The following is an 18,031-nucleotide window of genomic DNA, read 5'->3' as shown; positions in this document are numbered from 1 at the left end:
TTTTGCACTTTTTATAACGGTTTTAACCGTTATCTTTGATAGAATACATAACGGTTTTTCACCGTTATGTATTAAGATTTTTCCGTTATGTATTAATTTTTTATTTTTTTTTATCATAGTTAACAGTTTTTTGCACTTTTTATAACGGTTTTAACCGTTATCTTTGATAGAATACATAACGGTTTTTTGCACTTTTTATAACGATTTTTTGCACTTTTTATAACGATTTTTACAGTTTTTATAACGATTTTAACCGTTATCTTTAATTAGAATACATAACGATTTTTTGCACCTTTTATAACAGTTTTTTGCACTTTATATAATTGTAGTATATTTTTAAATTTTGCAATTTTTATAAAACGACAAAATGATAAAATCAACGATAACAATATTATATATCATCCAAAAAATTCATACATTATTATACAAATGAACCAAATATCAAGTATACATCATCATTATACAGGATATCCTACACTATAGAAGGATGTAACTCGCATGAAACAATCGGGCCACCAAAACCATTCCCAGGGAATGTGAGGACAAACGAAGAAATAAACAAAGCAATTTACATGATATCTGCTCTTAGTCAAGGGCGCTGGATTTGTGAAAAATATGACTTGTCTGCATTTGCAAGGCGATCCTGAAAGAGCGCCCACTCACTTTTGCATCTATCTCGTACCTAGAGTAAAAGAAAATATCAGCAAAGCCATATCAGGAAACAATACTTTTTAAACATCTAAAATCAGTGCTTGATACTAATGCATAGCAGAAAGAGTAGATCATAAACAAATCCTCCATGGCAACTGAAATCCACAAAGTTTCCCAGGTTTGAGTCTGCTGAACAAGGGCTAGCAACAGCTAACGTATTTCAGTCATTTCAAAATACAGAGGATTGACAACTATATATATGGCTATATCAAGGTTGGTTATGGATATACATACCCCCTGCCATGGAGCTTTTCCATTATCAGATTCGCCCTGCATAATCATCATTAAAGATTGAATTTAGAGAACAAGTAGAAATCTGACCCCACCCCATAAGAACAAGAAGGAATGTGAATGACAAAGAGGAAGTAAATAGATCATCAACAAAAATGCTTGCTACATCTTATTCAACAAGAGGTGAAAGCATAGAGAATAGCCATATTTAAGAAGATGAGTTCTTCACCATATCCTCAACCAGCCTTGGTTACCATCAAATAGATATATTTGTGTTATCATTTTGCATGATAAAACAACCATAAATTTTCACACTAAAGGCAAAGCCCTTAATAAATTTTCTTCATCCAAAATAAAACAACTGCAAGACAACCATGGAAACTTTTTATCTTATATATGGAATAAAGCATGTGTGTCACCTACACAGAGCAAATCCGGTTCGTACACGTACCCACACGCACAAAGATCATATCTAAGAAACTGTTTTGACAGTACAGCTAAATGCATGTAACAAAAATATAAGAAAGAGATTATGCCAAAAGTGAGCTAGTTATTGCTGTCTGACCTGACTTCCAAGTGATGGAATCACTTGATGCACAATCCATTGGGAATCGACAACACCAATCTTTTCATGCGCAGGCTGCAGAAGGGCAAGAGAAGTTATTAATGTTAACAAAGAACTCTCATGTCCTCCAAGAAGCCAATGAAACATATGCCAAAAGCTGGGAGGAGGCACCTCCTTTTCCTATGACATCTCCTTTACAATCTCCCCTAAATTTGGGTATTATCGTTTTGCTTACCATTAAGTATTTTTTTCTGTTTTTTTTTGCTTAGGGAGCGGTGCTCCCTAAGTTGTTGGGTATTATCGTTTTGCTTACATATCAACTTTGCAAAAGAAAATCAGTAGAAACTTTATTTATGGGAAAGGAAGTTCTGTACCATTCAAGAATGCACTGAAGATGAAACTCGTGCTTGCAAGTAGTCAGCTGAAACAGAGAAAATTTAATCAGTTAAGCATAGGTCAGTTTCAATCCTCGGAAGTCAAAGTAATAGACTGTACATACCGTAGAAGGTTCATTATCACTAAAAGCTTCAAGACATATACTGCAAGCATCATCACATGCTTCCTGAATTCCCCCTTCCACAAAAGCCGCAGCAGAAGTCAAACTGCTAGACACATTTCCTTCTTCCATCTGTCACGAAGTTGAAATTTTCTAATAAAGCAGATTGCACAAAAATCCTTAGCATTAACAGTCCGAAAAAATAAAGGACAGTTATCTGAAGCTCAACACGAGCCCTCGACTGTTCCAGCTCACTAGCTGCAGCTTTACATCCATCCCACCTAAGCGTCTCCACCATCTTCTTCGCTGCTTCCAGCTGCATAAGTGTCTCACCAACGAGTTCTTGCGCCTCAGCTTCTGATTTCTTGGAGTCGCTTAGCTGCTTCTTCATTTCTTCCACGACCACAAGTGCCTCGTTTAGGTTATGGAGCTCGGTTGGTGCAGATTCTGAGTTGTTAGCTTCGGACGCAGCTACCATTGCAAGCTGAGCTTTGAGCCTTTCGATCTCATCTAATGCAGAGGCCAAAGCAGCTGATTCTTGCAACTGCTGCTTATGCAGAGCCTCCAGCTCAGCTTGCAATGACCTGTCTCGTTCCTCACTTGTCTCAGAGAGCTCTACTGTAAGAGCATTCCGAGAGGCTGAAAGCTCTAGAAGTTTCTTCTCTGACTCTTCAAGCTTTGAGGAGAGGACTGAGAGCTCTTGGTTGGATTCATCTGCATCTCTCTGGGCTTGCTTCTTAGATTTTTCTGATGAGCATAACTGATCCTTCACATTTTTCAGATCATTTTCTAGCTGATAGATGTAAGGATAAAAAGTCAAATGATTGAGTTTAAATGGGCAACAGTCTAATTCAAAGGAAAATTACATATGGCATGGTGAAAGACAAACTTGTGTGTCATGTTAACCCAAAATCCAGAAGTATGAAAATATGGCAGTTTATCACTTTTATCTTGCGAGGATTAACACTTACATCATATGAAAAAAGAGCTTCCAATATCAGTTCGCTGTTTTCTTCACCTAAAATGTAAGGTAGATATTAGTTTCCTGATGTGTCATTATTCAAAACGAATAGTGATGTGTAACTATAATACATAAAAGATAACTATTTCAAAATCTTGATTTAGTTGAAATTGCCAGTACAATGGTTTGGACTCTCTAAAAGAAAATTAATGGTTAACAGCCAAGCTCAGATTAATATCAACTCAAACATTACAAAAGCCACAAAACTGTCTAGGAGTAAGCTACACCAACCTTTTCCTTGATTGTTTTGCACCTTTTCCTTGATTGCTTTGTCTAGGAGGCAGCTGCATTTGCTGTTGCAAGGCGCGTCCTGCACAGAAAGATTATATTTTCTCAATGCAAAGCTCATCTACTTGCATTCATAAGGCTCAGATATTTCCATAAGAGAACTAGAGTTCTTTCAATCAACAGATAGGCTGGTCTTCAAGGAAGAGAAATAACCATATCCGGTACATAATGTTGTTGTCTTCACAATCAATACCTGCTGATTAGTGCAATTTCATACATTTCTGCAGCTGACATGTGAAGAGAATCTAAGATATTTTCGAAACCTGAGCTACGGACCTAAAAACACAAGCCAGTAAGGACTATCACATACTGCCTCATTGCCAGCTCACAGTTTCTCCATTTGTTCTTTTGGGCAGGAGTTGGATATGATTTAGGTTTTAAATTTACAACTCACACAAGATATATTTTTCAACACAACCCCAGCTCTTCAGGTAAAAGTACCATTTACAAGGGCAATGAATCAGGTTGTTAATCTGAAACATAAACAATCATGCAAAGTTCTAGACAATTGCACAAGAATTCTATTTCAAAGAAAATATTTGAAACTAGAAGGGTTCAGAGTAAGGATTTACTTCTTCCGCCCTCTATTGCTAGTTTCACCGGACCTTCCAGCTTTGACAGTGTTATCATGAGCTGGAGGAGTTGCAGCCATGGCCTCCCTTTCGGCTATTTCAGACCAAAAGATACAGAAACTGTGAGAAACATGATATAAATTCATTGTACACAGTGGCAGATGGGCACTCTGCAACTGAGCCACATTCAGATAAAGAGTGATATTAGAGCAACTAGATAAATACCACGCCGAAGATCCTCATCAAATTTCTTCAAATATTGATCAAGCTGTTGAATGTGAGTGTCTACCTTTTCCAAAGGAAAAATAACTCGTTAAGTCAACTTTGTTATATGCATGGTTTAAGCCAGAAAAGCTTTATACTACATGCAAGCCAAGCTATCCCATTTGTGTTCGGCAAATTCTATTTTACCACTATATCATGGATTTATGATGTTCTCCATATCCAGTTCATCCTTGTTTTTGACACCCTAGTCTATTAGTTGTATTACCCTTTGAGTAAGTATTAGATTATTGTAAAAAAAGGGATCAACTTAAAACTTTGCACTAGAGAAAGCATGTTTATACAGAATGTTTGAAACCAAAGGCCAGGAACATCTGCTAAAACTAAAAAAACTAGAAATTCTTAGCAGCCCTGTTTATCTATGCATATGTCCCCATTCTTAAACTCAAAATAATAAAAGAGATAATACAGAAACACATCCAGGAAATTTAGTAATAAGTATTCCTGGACAGAAGAATAAAGTGTGATTAGCTACAATCAGGGAAAAGATAAGGATATTGGTATAAAAATTCAAAAAACAAAGCAAGTATCACACCAAATCACAACACAAACAAGTGAAGTACAACTAACCTGGAGGCTGATGTGGCTAAATCAACCAACTCCGACATCACGGCGGCGAGGAGCTGCTATTGATGCCAGAGGCCGGAGAGGGTGGAGTCTAGATCTGGGGCCCTAGGGTTTCAGACGGAGGAATTAGGGATCTAGGGTTTAGAGGAGAGAGCGGTGCCGCCTCTTGAGATACAGGTGGTGGTGGCGGCTGGAACCTTTTCAGATTGAGGCGGTGGTTAAGTGAGATTTTGAGGGAGAGTGGCGGCGGCCTCACTGCCGTTCGCCGGAGATTGAGAAATTGGGCGGTGGTGTGAGTTTGTGAATGCCCGAATTGAGTCAAAAGAATGAGAGATAAGGTGGGCGAGGCCGGCGCTCCTCGCCGGACCTTCGGCGGCCGCGGCGGCGGAGCCCTAGCTGGTCCGCTCAGCTTGAAAGATAAGGGGGAGAGAATGTTCTTTGTGTAAAATTTTAGGGGAGCTCGATCTTGGAGGGATTTGAGAGAAAGTTTCAAATGATATAATATAATATAAGTTTTAAAAAAATTAAAAAAAAAATAATTAAAAAAATTAAAAAAAAATTATACATAACAGTTTTTAGATACGCTCAAACATAACGATTCCAAAACCGTTGTAAATGACTCTTATACATAACGGTTCTTTAACGTTATGAATAAACCGTTATAAAAGATGGTCATAGATAACGGTGGCTTAACGGTTTTGTAATACCGTTATGTATGCAACTAATAGATAACGCAAAAATATAACGATTTTTCAAAAACCGTTATCTATGCATATAGACAACACTACATAGATAACGGATTTTTCCAAAACCGTTATCTATTCCTAAAAGTGCGCTCATACATAACGGTTTTTGAAAAAAACCGTTATCTATGCACTGTTATGTATGTAAACTTTTGTAGTAGTGCAGGGAATTAATTTTCCCACTCATCTTTTATATGCGGATGATATTCTGGTTTTCTGTCACGCCACGGTCACGAACGCTCATACCATTCAGAAAATTCTGGAATATTATGGTCAAATTTCTGATCAAATTGTGAGCCCGGATAAGTCGCAAATTTTTTTTACTAGCAAAGTTCCTTCTCAGACGTGCAGGGCTATACGGAGCATTTTGAGATTTTCTCAGGGCAACTTTCCGATTACTTACCTTGGGGTTCCTATCTTTAAGGGTCGTGTGCATGCCTCCTATCTTCGACCGATACATGGTCGTGTGATCAACAAGTTCGCGAGATGGAAGGGATTACATTTGTCGATGGCTGGGAGGATTTGCCTGATCAGGTCGGTTATCCAAAGCTCCCTGACGCACTCCATGATGGTTTATAGATGGCCGACTGCTCTTATTAAGGAGCTCGATGCGTGCTGCCGTAATTTCCTATGGACTGGCAACATCAAGCAGACGCCATCCTGTTCTGTGAGTTGGAAGAGGGTCTGCTCGATTAAGGAGGAGGGCGGTCTCGGGGTAAGGTCGTTCGAGTCCATGAACAAGAGCTATCTCATGAAAATGGCGTGGAAGGTGGTTGGTGGGCGTGAGTTCGGATATGATTTGATTAGAGATAGATATCTCGATCGCTTTGGGCGTAGTAAATCTCTGGTGGCTGCTTCTTCTATCTGGATGAGCTTACGTGAGGAAATTGATGGTTTGGTTGCGGATTCGTACTCGTATATTGGTGACGGCGCTTATACTTCGTTCTGGTATGACGACTGGCTTGGGTATAATCTCATGAATAAATGCGGAATCCCGCATTTCATGCTTACGTTTCTTTCTCAATCGGTGGCTGATTATTTCTACGATGGGGTCTGGCATTTCACGCAAGCCTTTGTTAATGCTTTTCCTGAGATAGTGTGTGATATCTTACTCACTCCTCTTGGTACTGAGGGAGATGTGCGTTTCTGGAAACCCTCGTTGCAAGGGAATGTCACTACTGCGCTAGCCTTCAACAAGCATTGTCATCATTTTCCGAAGGTGTCTTGGGGTTCTTGGCTTTGGGAATCTTTTATTCCAATTCGACGTTCTTTGATATGTTGGCGTCTTCTTCATAATAGAATGCCAACTTATGATCGCCTTATCCGCTACGGTATGATCACGCCTAATGTCTGTTTTATTTGCTTAAAAGGAAGTGAGTCTCAAGATCACCTTTTCTGGAACTGTGAGCGTGTGAAGAATATTTGGGCTACGTTTCTTGGGTGGTTTAATTTCACGAAAGGGTTGCAAGAGAATGATATTCATAGCTTTTTGGTGGCAGCTTGGCAGTATAAACTTAGTCCCCTCACCGGTAATTTCTGGAAAGCGGGTATCATCACGGTCATCTGGGCCATATGGATGCAGAGAAACAATTGTATCTTTGATAATCAAAAGTTCGAAGCAAGCCGTGTCATCCACACGGTGAAAGTTGCTTTCAAAGAGATTGATGATAACTTTGCTAAATTAGGCTACATGTGGAATTCTTGGTCGGATTATCTGATTCTCAGGGCAGTGGGTGTTACTACAAGGAGTGCTCCTCCTCCGGAGTTTGTGGAGGTGCATTGGTGGCCACCGGTGGCGCCATGGATCAAAGTGAATACTGATGGCTCGGCGATGGGAGCTCCAGGTACTATTGCTGCAGGTGGGGTGTTTAGAGATAACTGGAATGTGGTGCGTGGTTGTTTTCACTTCAAAGGTGGCTCGGGTTTTGCCTTTGAAGCGGAACTCCTGGCTGTTATCTCGGCGATTCAAATTGCTCACAATCGTGGTTGGCACAAGCTTTGGATTGAATCCGATTCCAACTACGTGATATCCATTCTTAATTCTCGTTCTTTGAATGTGCCTTGGCGTTTTAAGGCGACGTGGAATAGGATTTTAAAGATGTTAGATGCTTTCTCGCTGCAGGTCTCTCACATCTTTAGAGAATGAAACAAGGCGGCAGATTTAATGGCTAACCAACAACGTTCAGAAGGGTGGTGGCCGCACGAGATTGAGGAGATTAGGGCTGCGGTTCGCCTTGACATGGCTTCGCATAGCCATCTGCGTCAGAAACGGTAGTTGGGGCTGATGGGTGGTTGTTTGGTTCGGCTTTTTCTTGGTTTTGTTGGCGTGTGTATGGGGAGATCTTGGTTTGGGTCTTTCTTCGAACACTTGGCAGGCGTTTGGATTAAGATGGGTGCTATTGATGCTCAGTTGATTCTTGCGCTGATGGAGGCGTGGGTTTTGAGGCGGTGGATGGAGTTGAGCTTGTGCTGCCCTGGTTTGGTGAGGGATGGAGTGTCGGTAGAGTCCTTCCGGGTTTGGGTGCGCTCGGCTCGGGGACGCTACTGGTCGGACTCCGTTGGTTTTTGTCTCTGTTTATCGGGGACGTTTTCTTTAGGGGATTCAGATGATTTTTTCGTTGATCCTTCCGCTCTTCCTTACTTTCGTCTTGTGTTTAGACGAGTACTCTTTTTCCTTTCCACGGTTTTTCCCACTGGGTTTTCCGTGAAAAGGTTTTAATGAGGCTCGGCCCTTAGTCTGCTCCTTCTGTGCTTTCAAGGGTTTTTTTAGTTTTTCCTTTTCTTTTCTTTATATAAAATCGTCATTTAATAAATCTAAATAGATTTTATTACTTACAAAAATGTTACATGTACTTTCAAATATTATTTAAATTTTAAGACATGCTATTTTTTTTTGTGATAATATGACATTTATAATAACTAGCATAGGAAATGTGCGTAGTATGTGTATGCAGATTATGAATTGCTTGATAGTATAATATTATGCTAAAAATTACTTTTATAGACGATTTGTAATCATCATATTCAATGCAATACTCAAAATATTAATGAGCAAATAATTATGAATAAAGTTTGTCAAAATATGTAGTATTGAATTTACAAAAAATCAAATATTACTAGTAAATAAAAGATTAAAAACTAAAAGCAACCACACCAACTATTAATTAGTCTAAACTATTAAATGTGAATCTATACTCACATTAAATCTTCTCTAGTTTGACTTTGATGGGTGGAGAAAATTTATTTCTCTTACTTTTGGTTTCAGAGACGTTTGGTCATCTTCATCTTCATCCTTTGGAATATCAATATAATCTTCAAGAATTTTTCTTGTTTTATCCCACTTCATTAGACTTGGCCTTCTTGCCTATTTTTTTTTTCTTTTCTTTTTCTTGATTTGTCGTTGGTTCCTTCTTAACTACTCCATCCGTCCCATAAATAATGACATGTTTTCCCTCTTTGGGTTGTCCCACAAATAATGGCCTATTTCCTTTATTAGAAATAATTAAGGCTTACTTACTTTTTAATTTAGTGTTCTAATTTAACTTTAATTTTCACCTAACCCTAATCATTTCAGCATACAATATCTCTCTCTTCCTCTCTTTTCCGATTCTCCGTTCTTTATTGCGCCGCGATGACGAAATCCTAGTGGGCCGATTACCCCAAATCATTGATGTTTGTGTCTGGACTGTTGAGGGGTTGATGAACAATTCTGATGTCAAAGCCATCAGAACTTGCAGTCTGCCTAAAATGTGGATTATCATCCTTGATGTGAGGCCTTGCATTGTCTTGTTGGATAAAAATCACTTTGCTTGCAAAGGCTGGCCATTTGTGCTTTATGGCTGGTATCATCTGTGCATAAACCACTTCATTCATCAGAAATTAACTAGAAATACATATGCATTCAACCCCTACTGTTGTATTGTCACATTTGTCACAACAATCATCACTACTCCATACCTTATTGAAAAAGCAATCCTTGATGACTTTCTTTGTTATGCTCTCAATTGGTTTTTGCTCCAGAGTTCCAGCTTCCCTATTTTTGCTGTTTCTTTTAGCAAGCACCATTTCTGTAAACGGAAAAATCCCTATTTTTCCATCGAATAACACGCTGCCATCTTGTGCAAATATTGGCCTACACACTACACATGAACATCACTTTCTTGATGAATTTCTTTGACTTGCATGTTCTGTGCGGTTCTGCCTCTCCAGAGGTTAAGTAGAACCTGCGATTTGCCTTTGTGATGTGAAACCATTTCTCGTCGATATGGACAATGTTGTGCATATTATTGAACTGAAGTACCTTCAGAATACGGTCGTATTCTATGGCTTCAAGGTTGGATCGCAAATGTAGAAGTTTGTTAGGAGCAGTTAGGTCGGGTCTAATTGCACTTGTGTGAGCTTTGATCAATCCTTTGTTTATCCATCGACCCACTGTACTTTTACTGCAATTTATGCCACTTCCTTCAGATAGTTGATCTTTTGCTCAATCCCAGGCTGGAAATTAGCGCCTGGTCGATTTGCACTCTTTTTCGATATGGTCAATGTATTTTCATGCTTGCCGAATGAATGTGCTAGGCTCTTTTTTGTTTTTGTTTTTTTGCTGCAGCCCAAAGTCGACTCACGGTCCTTCTAGAGCTTCCGAACTTGACGATGGCTTCTTGGATCTTCCCTCTCTTCGGCTTGCCATTTTTGCTATCTTGAAGAAGGAATTGAACAATAGTGTTCCTTTCACAATTAGTTAGATTGTTTCTCCTAATTTTCACTTTCTATTTTGTTGTAAATTTAGAAGTATTGAATGGTGAAACTGAATTCTGCCATGGCCTGGTGTAGTACTTATAGCTGATTTTGGTTGTATTGAGAGGAAAATTAGAATTCAGTGAAAATTTCAATGAAAAGTTGTGTTGCAAAATTGTTTAAGTGTTGCTTCTATATTTTGGCAGCAGAATTGGGAACAAAAGTGTGTTGAATTTTTTTTTAACTTTTGTACTAGCGCACTAATATTGGAAAGGAATCGATTTTTTTTTAAAAAAAATTGAACTTCCCTTAATTTTTAAGTGCTGGCAGAAGATCCTATTAAATGTAAAAGGAATATTGAAATTAGAATAAAATTAAAAGAATATTGAATTTGTAATAAAAATAAAAGTGGGCACCCCCTTTTAATGCTTGCAATTACGTTTACTAATTCAATGCTTAAATAGTTGGGTCAGCAACTTTTTCATCATAATTCAACACTCCTTAATATCTGTGCCAAAAAGAAACGTGCCATTATTTATGGGCCGGATGGAGTAGTATTTTTTTTCTTTCCTTCTTCTTGATTTGTCTTTGATTTCAATTTATAGTATCGACGATTTCATTGTAATATTTATCGGGTCACATTGTATTTTCTGAATTGCATTGACTATGAAAATAAGTTTTCCCTGTCATATTTACTTTTGCATTCTTTGGGTATGATGTTGTTCTTATAGAATTCATATCGTATCGATGCTTTATTTTCAACCTCCTGAAAGTAAAATTTTGAAAGTTGAAAAAAGAAAATTACGATAATTACAAAAAATTCCTCCCTTATTATATAAGTAGGTAAATAAGAGAATTATTTTTTTAATCCTCTCTTTATATATACCTTCTATTTTAACCATCAAATACATTAATTTTCTAGATCCCACAATTTTTTTTATATAAAAGTCCGCTATTAATATTGTTTTATTGACATACAATTCCAGAAAGTAAGTTTTAATTTTAAGCATAAACTCTCTTCTAAAATATTACTTCATCCGTCCTTAATGTTCCAATTACTATATTAAGATATCGCAATTACAATATTAAGACGTCTCATTAATAATATCTCATATTTTTTTAATAAAAAAAGTTAATAATTTTAAATGTTATTAATAATAAACTCAAACTCACTTCAATGCAATTTTCAAACACTAGATATATATGTTGTCACGAGCAGTTTATAAATACTAGTATTAGGTTTGTAAAAAATTGTGCGGGTGAAGTAGATATGAATAACAGGCACTTAGTTAAAATTGAACGTAATTCATATAGTCGAAGCTAAAAGTGATCGCTCCACAACACAAATGCAAGCTAAATTAATATAATGGTTTACACCATCTTAAACTTGAAAAGCCAAAGCCCTAAAACCTTCAAAACAAGGGGAATGCATGGACGAAGATCGCCATGGCCACCGTTAGGCATCCTGCAACTCCAGGTTTCTGCCAATCTCCCTTACTGGGTGCCCCCGTCGCACCGGGTGTCGCCACCGGTGTCGTAGTCGCATTCGTCGACGCATTCGTGAAGATGGCGGCGTCGGGAGAGTTCGGAGGCAGGTTTAGAAGCTCTGTCCATTGCAAAATGTACAAGTATTTAATTACAATTATCAACTCCTAATAAACACTTGTCTCCATTCTTTCTTAGGAATTTAATTTCTTAAACCTTATGCATCAAAAGGTACTTGCACTTTTAATTTTCCTCAAAAAGAAAAAAGAAAAATTAAAAGTGCATGTACTTGGTTGAGAAAGATTACTTTTTTGGTCACAAGTTAATTCCACCATCAATATCCAACATACTTCATTAATTCACAGAGGTTACTTTTTTTTTTTTGTCTCAAATCTCACCGTCGAATGTCAATATCTTATAGATCGAGACCGTTTGGATAGTCCAATGTTATTTTAGTGATTTAATTACTATTTCGTTGTACAGAAGAATTAATGGAATACAAAATTACTTAGCTAGTGATGTTTAATTGCTTGTGCTCGGGACTTTGCAAATTATTACATACATAAAAACTGAGTTACCTAGATCTACCATACGGTAACTGTTGCAGGTTAATTTAGTGATGATTTAATCTACAGTGGCAAATTAATTGTGGTTGAAATTGAATTGAAGTTAATTGCAAATCAGAATCTGTGTTATACTTATACCTGCGAGAAATGAAATGTGCACCCAACTACATACACTCTCAACCAGCAAAGCATGTGCAAGATATGCAGAAATATATGCATATATAGCTTAATCTAGTTTTAAATTATAAAATTATAAGCATGCAGTGAGTATTAATTGTAGGTAATTTTGAGATGAATGGAAAGAGGGGTAATTAATTGCTTACTAGGGCATTGAGTGGTGCTGGCATTAGCGAGCTTACAGGCGGAGGGCAGCTGCAGCAGGCGCGACTCCTGCACGCCCATGCTCTTGACGGCGGCGTTGGAGCCGTTGTGGACCTGCTGAATGATGTAGCAGAGGCACGCCGGATCGTCGTCCTTCAACTCCGTCACGGAGGTGCAGCAGTCCTTGCTCGGCGCCGCCGCCTTCGCCGTCACGAACGACAGGCACTGCGTCACCTTCTGGAACTCCGCCGCGCACTTGTCGGCGATGGACTCGGCTGCTCCAGCCGCCAGCACGCCCAGCACCGCGAAGCAGAGGGCCGCGGCGGCTAACTTAGCGCTGGTTTTGTTGGTCATTTCTTCGTTGCTTGTTGTTGTGTTTTGGAGTGAAAGTGTGTGATGAGAGAGAGAGAGAGAGGAGGTATACGTATTGATAGCGGTAGTTGGGTTGGGGGAGGGGCGGTGAAGCTATGCTTCCGGCATTAATGAGGGGTGGCTCAGGCGCAGCTGGAGGATGCATCATGGCATGGTATTCAATGTTTCACCACGCGGCCTCATGCTTGCCACGTGCGACCTTCATTAACCAACTTCCAATTCCCCTTCATTAATTCCCATCAACTATTTATTTTCTCACCACTATTTTTGACTATATATATATTCACTATACACGAATATCAACAAATATATGGCGGACCTTTAAGTCATCAAAATTTGAATTATTTTTGCAAAATGTACAGCTAAAAAGGTGGATCATAAATTATAAGTATTTAAAAGAATAAATAGTAGGGATGGAATTTAAAGTACCCACTTTGGTTAGTTATCTTACAAAATTACCCACCCATATAAGATGTCTTATAAAATTTGCAATTGATGGTGATAGGTTTGCATCGTTTTTCGTAAAAGTTCTTACACTTTTCTTACACAAGTACACTTGTGTAAGAAAATGTGTAAGAGAGGTAGTTAAATATGACTCTAAATCTGAGGAAATGACATTATTTGTAACCCTAAATGCCTTAAGTTCGAAAAAATAAAGACAGGTATTCGTGTTATTAAACATGTATAAGAAAGTTGAAAAAAAATTAAATGTAGCGTATTATGAAACAAGTTTTTTTTTTTGAAGCTAATACAACAATTACCCGCCTGTTAATCGTAGCCGTTAGACGTAGCCGGCTGGAAATGGATCCTAGCGGCTACTGTGACCGGCTAGGATTAACAGGCGGGTAAATACTTAATTAGCTTTAAAAAAAATTCTAGTTTCATAATAATCTTGATTTAAAATTTTTAAACAGACCTAATTTTTATTATTATTATAAACTTAAAGGGTGATTGGACAATTCACGGGTATAATGCAGCTTTATAGGGGGCAATCTCTTTGCAGTAAATTCACGAGAAGGAAATTGACAAAATAAACTCAATAAGTCTAAATTTATATAATTGAATATGAATTAATATTGTAACACATAAAATAATAGCAAATAGTCGATAAAAAAATTAAAAAATCATATATTATGAATCAATGAATCATAATACACCTTACAACCCATTACCCGCCAGAAATATGTAGCCGGCTGCCGTAGCCGTGGGTAAGAAACTACTCACGGCTACAGCGTACGGCTACTAAGTACTGGCGGGTAAGTTATTAAATGTCTTTAAAATATTTTTTCATATCACTTTATATAATGTTAGTATTTTTTACCCTTAATTTACTACTATTTCTTCTATTTATACACGAAAACTTAATTTTTTTTTTTAATTATAAGCTTAAAGGGTGATTGGACAATTCATACGGCTACAATGCAGCTTTATAGGGTCTATTTCTTCTTTGCAGTAAATTCACGAGAAGGAGATTGACAAAATAAACTCAATAAGTCTAAATTTATTTAGTTTATTTGATTGGAATATGAATTAATATTGTAACACATAAAATAATAGCAAATGATGGATAAAAAAATTAAAATATCATATATTATGAATCAATGAAACATATTACACCATAACACCAAGTACCCGCCAGAAATATGTAGCCGGCTGCCGTAGCCGTGTGAAAGAAACTACTCACGGCTATATCGGACGGCTACACTTTAGTGGCGGGTAAGTTATTAAATGTCTTTAAAATAATTTTGCATATCATTTTATATAATATTCGTATTTTTTACCCTTAATTTACTACTATTTCTTCTATTTATACACGAAAACCTATTTTTTTTTAATTATAAGCTTAAAGGGTGATTGGACAATTCATACGGCTATACAGATAGGCGAGAATCGCGGAAGCTTTATTGGGGGGATATACAGGGCTGTATCTCAAATTCACAAGGCAATTTAAGGCTTGTTTGACCAAGAAACCCATTTACATGTATAAGAATTAGAACTTTTAACCTAGCCGCATTCCATTTTGAATTCACGGCATCAGTTTATTTTTTGAGAGAGAGTGAGAGAGAGAGGCAGCCGAGAAAGAGAGAGAGAGAGAGGAGAAAGAGCATCGGGTAAATTTTTGAGAAAGAGGAGAGCATTCCAAACCGAAGGTAAATTGGAATGAAATTTTTTTTTTTTTATTTGTTTTCTTGTTTGTCCATGTTTGAATGAGAATCATTTTTTTGAACTTGAAGGAGAGCATTCACGATTTTTTCAACGTCCGAAGGCATACACATGGCTTCTTCTTCAAATCAAGTAAGTATCCTATTTCGTTGATTTTAAATTCGTGAATTGGGTTCGTGAATTATTTTGGTGAAATTGTTTAATTCGAATTACTTGTGTTCGTGAATTGGGTAGTTATTTTGTTGTAGTCATTTTGGTTGTAGTTATTTTGTTGTAGTCATTTTGTTTAATTATTGGGATGGAATTTACTTATGTTGGGACGAAAATAATTAATTATTGGTTGTATATTCATTTTGGTTGTAGTCATTATGTTTAATTATTTTGTTGGGACGAAAATAATTAATTATTTTCGTGAATTACTTATGTTATTTTGTTGTAGTCATTTTGGTTGAATTAGTTATGTTATTTGTGAATTAGTTTGTATATAAATTGATTTAGTTTAATTTTAAAATCATTTCAATAATTTAAATAAAATACACAACCAAAGAATTGAATTGGGTAGTGCATAAATTGAAACTAACGAGAAGATCCTCTACATGTACATAATTATTTTCGTGAATTATTAATAAATTGTTTAATTCTATTTGGTTGAATTACTTATGTTATTATTAAATTTTGTGTTATTTTTCTTAATTAATTATATTTTGGCTTTTTAATTGATATATTTTTGGTATTGAATAGATCGATTATCGGAGGCCCAAAACAATAAATCGCCCCGGGACGCAGATCAGTTCTTACTACAAAACCAGTTATTTGTCCCGGGTACCCGAGCGACTGAGGGAAATTGGGGGCGACGCACTGGAGAATACGTTCAGGCAGGGTTGCTTTGGACATTTGTTGGATTGGGAGCCGGGCAACAGGTGCAACATGGCATTGCACCATATTGTCTCTCGTCATCTGCTGGATAGTGACGATGTGATGTGGTTCTACATCAACGGCAAGAAGGTTTGCCTTGATCACGCCGCTTTCGCTCTTGTGACCGGATTGCCATTTGGGCCACATCATTTCGATCCATTAGCCTCCCACAATTTGAGAAACAATGTAGCCTACACACGAGTTTGTGGCGGGCAGCGCTTGTCAGTTCAGGAGTTGGCAAACATTTTTTTTGATCAGTGGACGGAGATTGTCGACCCCGACGGCTCGGTAGCACTGCGTGTGGCCCACCTGTTGGTGCTACACGCATTTGTTTTGGGCGTGGATTTGCCACGACCCGTGGAGATCTGGACGTGGGCTTTGGTGGAGGACTTGTCGGAGTTCTCCACATTTCCTTGGGGTGCAGCGGCATATAATCGCTTGAACTACAGGATGAAGAAGATGTCGAAAAAATGGAAGTACCACTTCTATGGGCCTTCTTGGGCTCTATATACTTGGGGTCTTGAGGTTGTTCCCGGCTTGGGCAGAGCCGTCGCTCTACATAATGCCGGGATAATACCTAGATTCAAGAGGTGGACCTTCTTGAGTAAAATCAGTGAAGATTTGCAGCCCCTATTTGAGTCACCGGTAATAATTTAAGTGTTTATTAGTTAATTATATTTGATGTTATGAATATTAATCATCATGTACATATATTTTTTATTGTAGGAGAACGATCTTTATGAGTTGCAGCCCGAACAGCAGGAGGCGAGGACGCAGTGGTGGCTATCGGTCGCGAATGAAGGAGATGTCCAGTTTCCAGGTCCGGGCGTCTTCGGCCAGAGGAATCCTCGACCGGATGTGAGTGGTGGGGACCGCTCTGAGGCATCTATTCAGGTGGAACCCCGACGTCGCAGTTCGAGGCGCGAAGATCGGGGAAAGCGGCAAAGACCACAGGTGGTTTCGTCCTCGTCGAGCAGTGGCCAGCGGGATCAGACTGGCGGCGGCGATCGCCCCGTGACTTCCGGCCGGAGGTCACAGAGTCACAGGAGGCCCAGATACGGGGGAGAGAGCAGTGCTGCTCATGGGCCTTCTGGTTTGAGCGAGCAGGAGTGGCAGCGCATGGAGCAGATGGTGCGCGAGAGTGAGGGCCGGGTGGCGAGGCGTGTGGAGGAGAGCCTATTCACGAGGCTGAAGAATTGGGCAGAGGAGACCTTTGGGTGTATGCGTTGCCGATGCTCGCATAGCACCGATGTACGTCAGCCCATGCCTGCTCCAAGACCTCAATCGGACAGGCGACGAGAGCCCGAGCCCGAGACGGAGCCCGAGACGGAGGATGCGCCATCACAGCAGAGGTCCCCTGCACACGAGTCGCCTGCTAGGGACGCGGGTCACTCCGGCAGTGATGATTATCAAACCCCACCGGGCCCGCATACTGGTTTTGGTGTGCCCACGACTTTTGGGGCTGGCCTACAGTTGACCCCATATCTGGGGCCACGCTACTCGTACACTGAGCAGCCCTCGAGCTCAGCACACCCATTCGAGCCGCCTCGTTCTTCGCTGCCGATTCTGGCCGAGGCTGGATATTCTCAGGAAGAGATGGAGCGTTTATGGCAGAAGTTTAGTGGGGTAAAAGCTCAGTATTTGTTTTAAATTTTACTTCTAATTGAAATTACGTGTCATTTATGGACTGTTTATATGTTTAACTTGTGTTGTTTTAATGTAAATATAGGGAGCTTCTGCTTCTGGGGCAACACCTGCCATTCCCCTCAGTGTTTGTCCACCACCACCAGAGGATGCGCAACTGCGCCGAAGCTACCGTGAGCGGCAGCCTTCGGCTGCGCTGAGATCCCCATACGTTCACAGCAACGAGCCGAAACCCGTCGACAACAAGTATATTCAGGGATTTACTCGTATGGCGGAGCGTCTCCGTGGTGGGAACTACAGGAAGTTGGTGGTGACAGAGAGTGGGCACCCGATCAAGAGGCAGTTTTGGGTGACT

The 18,031-nt window shown here is 39.1% G+C and overlaps 2 protein-coding genes across 2 annotated transcripts; both read right to left on the bottom strand.

Annotated features, from left to right (window-relative positions):
* Positions 1 to 371: 371 nt before the first annotated feature.
* LOC130993900 (interactor of constitutive active ROPs 3-like) lies at positions 372 to 5,936 on the bottom strand. The gene is made up of 11 exons (XM_057918936.1): positions 5,880 to 5,936; positions 4,110 to 4,173; positions 3,990 to 4,060; positions 3,885 to 3,896; positions 3,256 to 3,334; positions 2,975 to 3,021; positions 2,007 to 2,796; positions 1,882 to 1,928; positions 1,508 to 1,582; positions 946 to 981; positions 372 to 682 (listed from the first exon to the last, which is right to left on the bottom strand). The coding sequence occupies exons 1-7, from the start codon at positions 5,934 to 5,936 to the stop codon at positions 2,113 to 2,115; spliced, it is 1,014 nt and encodes a 337-aa protein (XP_057774919.1). The 3' UTR covers positions 372 to 682; positions 946 to 981; positions 1,508 to 1,582; positions 1,882 to 1,928; positions 2,007 to 2,112.
* Positions 5,937 to 11,481: 5,545 nt separating this feature from the next.
* LOC130995633 (non-specific lipid transfer protein GPI-anchored 1) lies at positions 11,482 to 13,287 on the bottom strand. The gene is made up of 2 exons (XM_057920992.1): positions 12,585 to 13,287; positions 11,482 to 11,816 (listed from the first exon to the last, which is right to left on the bottom strand). Exons 1-2 carry the CDS (start codon positions 12,934 to 12,936, stop codon positions 11,623 to 11,625), a joined length of 546 nt encoding a protein of 181 aa, XP_057776975.1. The 5' UTR covers positions 12,937 to 13,287; the 3' UTR covers positions 11,482 to 11,622.
* Between the last annotated feature and the right edge of the window lie 4,744 nt (positions 13,288 to 18,031).

This window comes from Salvia miltiorrhiza, chromosome 7 (assembly GCF_028751815.1).
Source record: "Salvia miltiorrhiza cultivar Shanhuang (shh) chromosome 7, IMPLAD_Smil_shh, whole genome shotgun sequence".
Taxonomy (NCBI): Eukaryota; Viridiplantae; Streptophyta; class Magnoliopsida; order Lamiales; family Lamiaceae; genus Salvia; species Salvia miltiorrhiza.
Note: the sequence above shows the minus strand (reverse complement) of the source record. Positions and strands in the feature narration are given on the sequence as shown.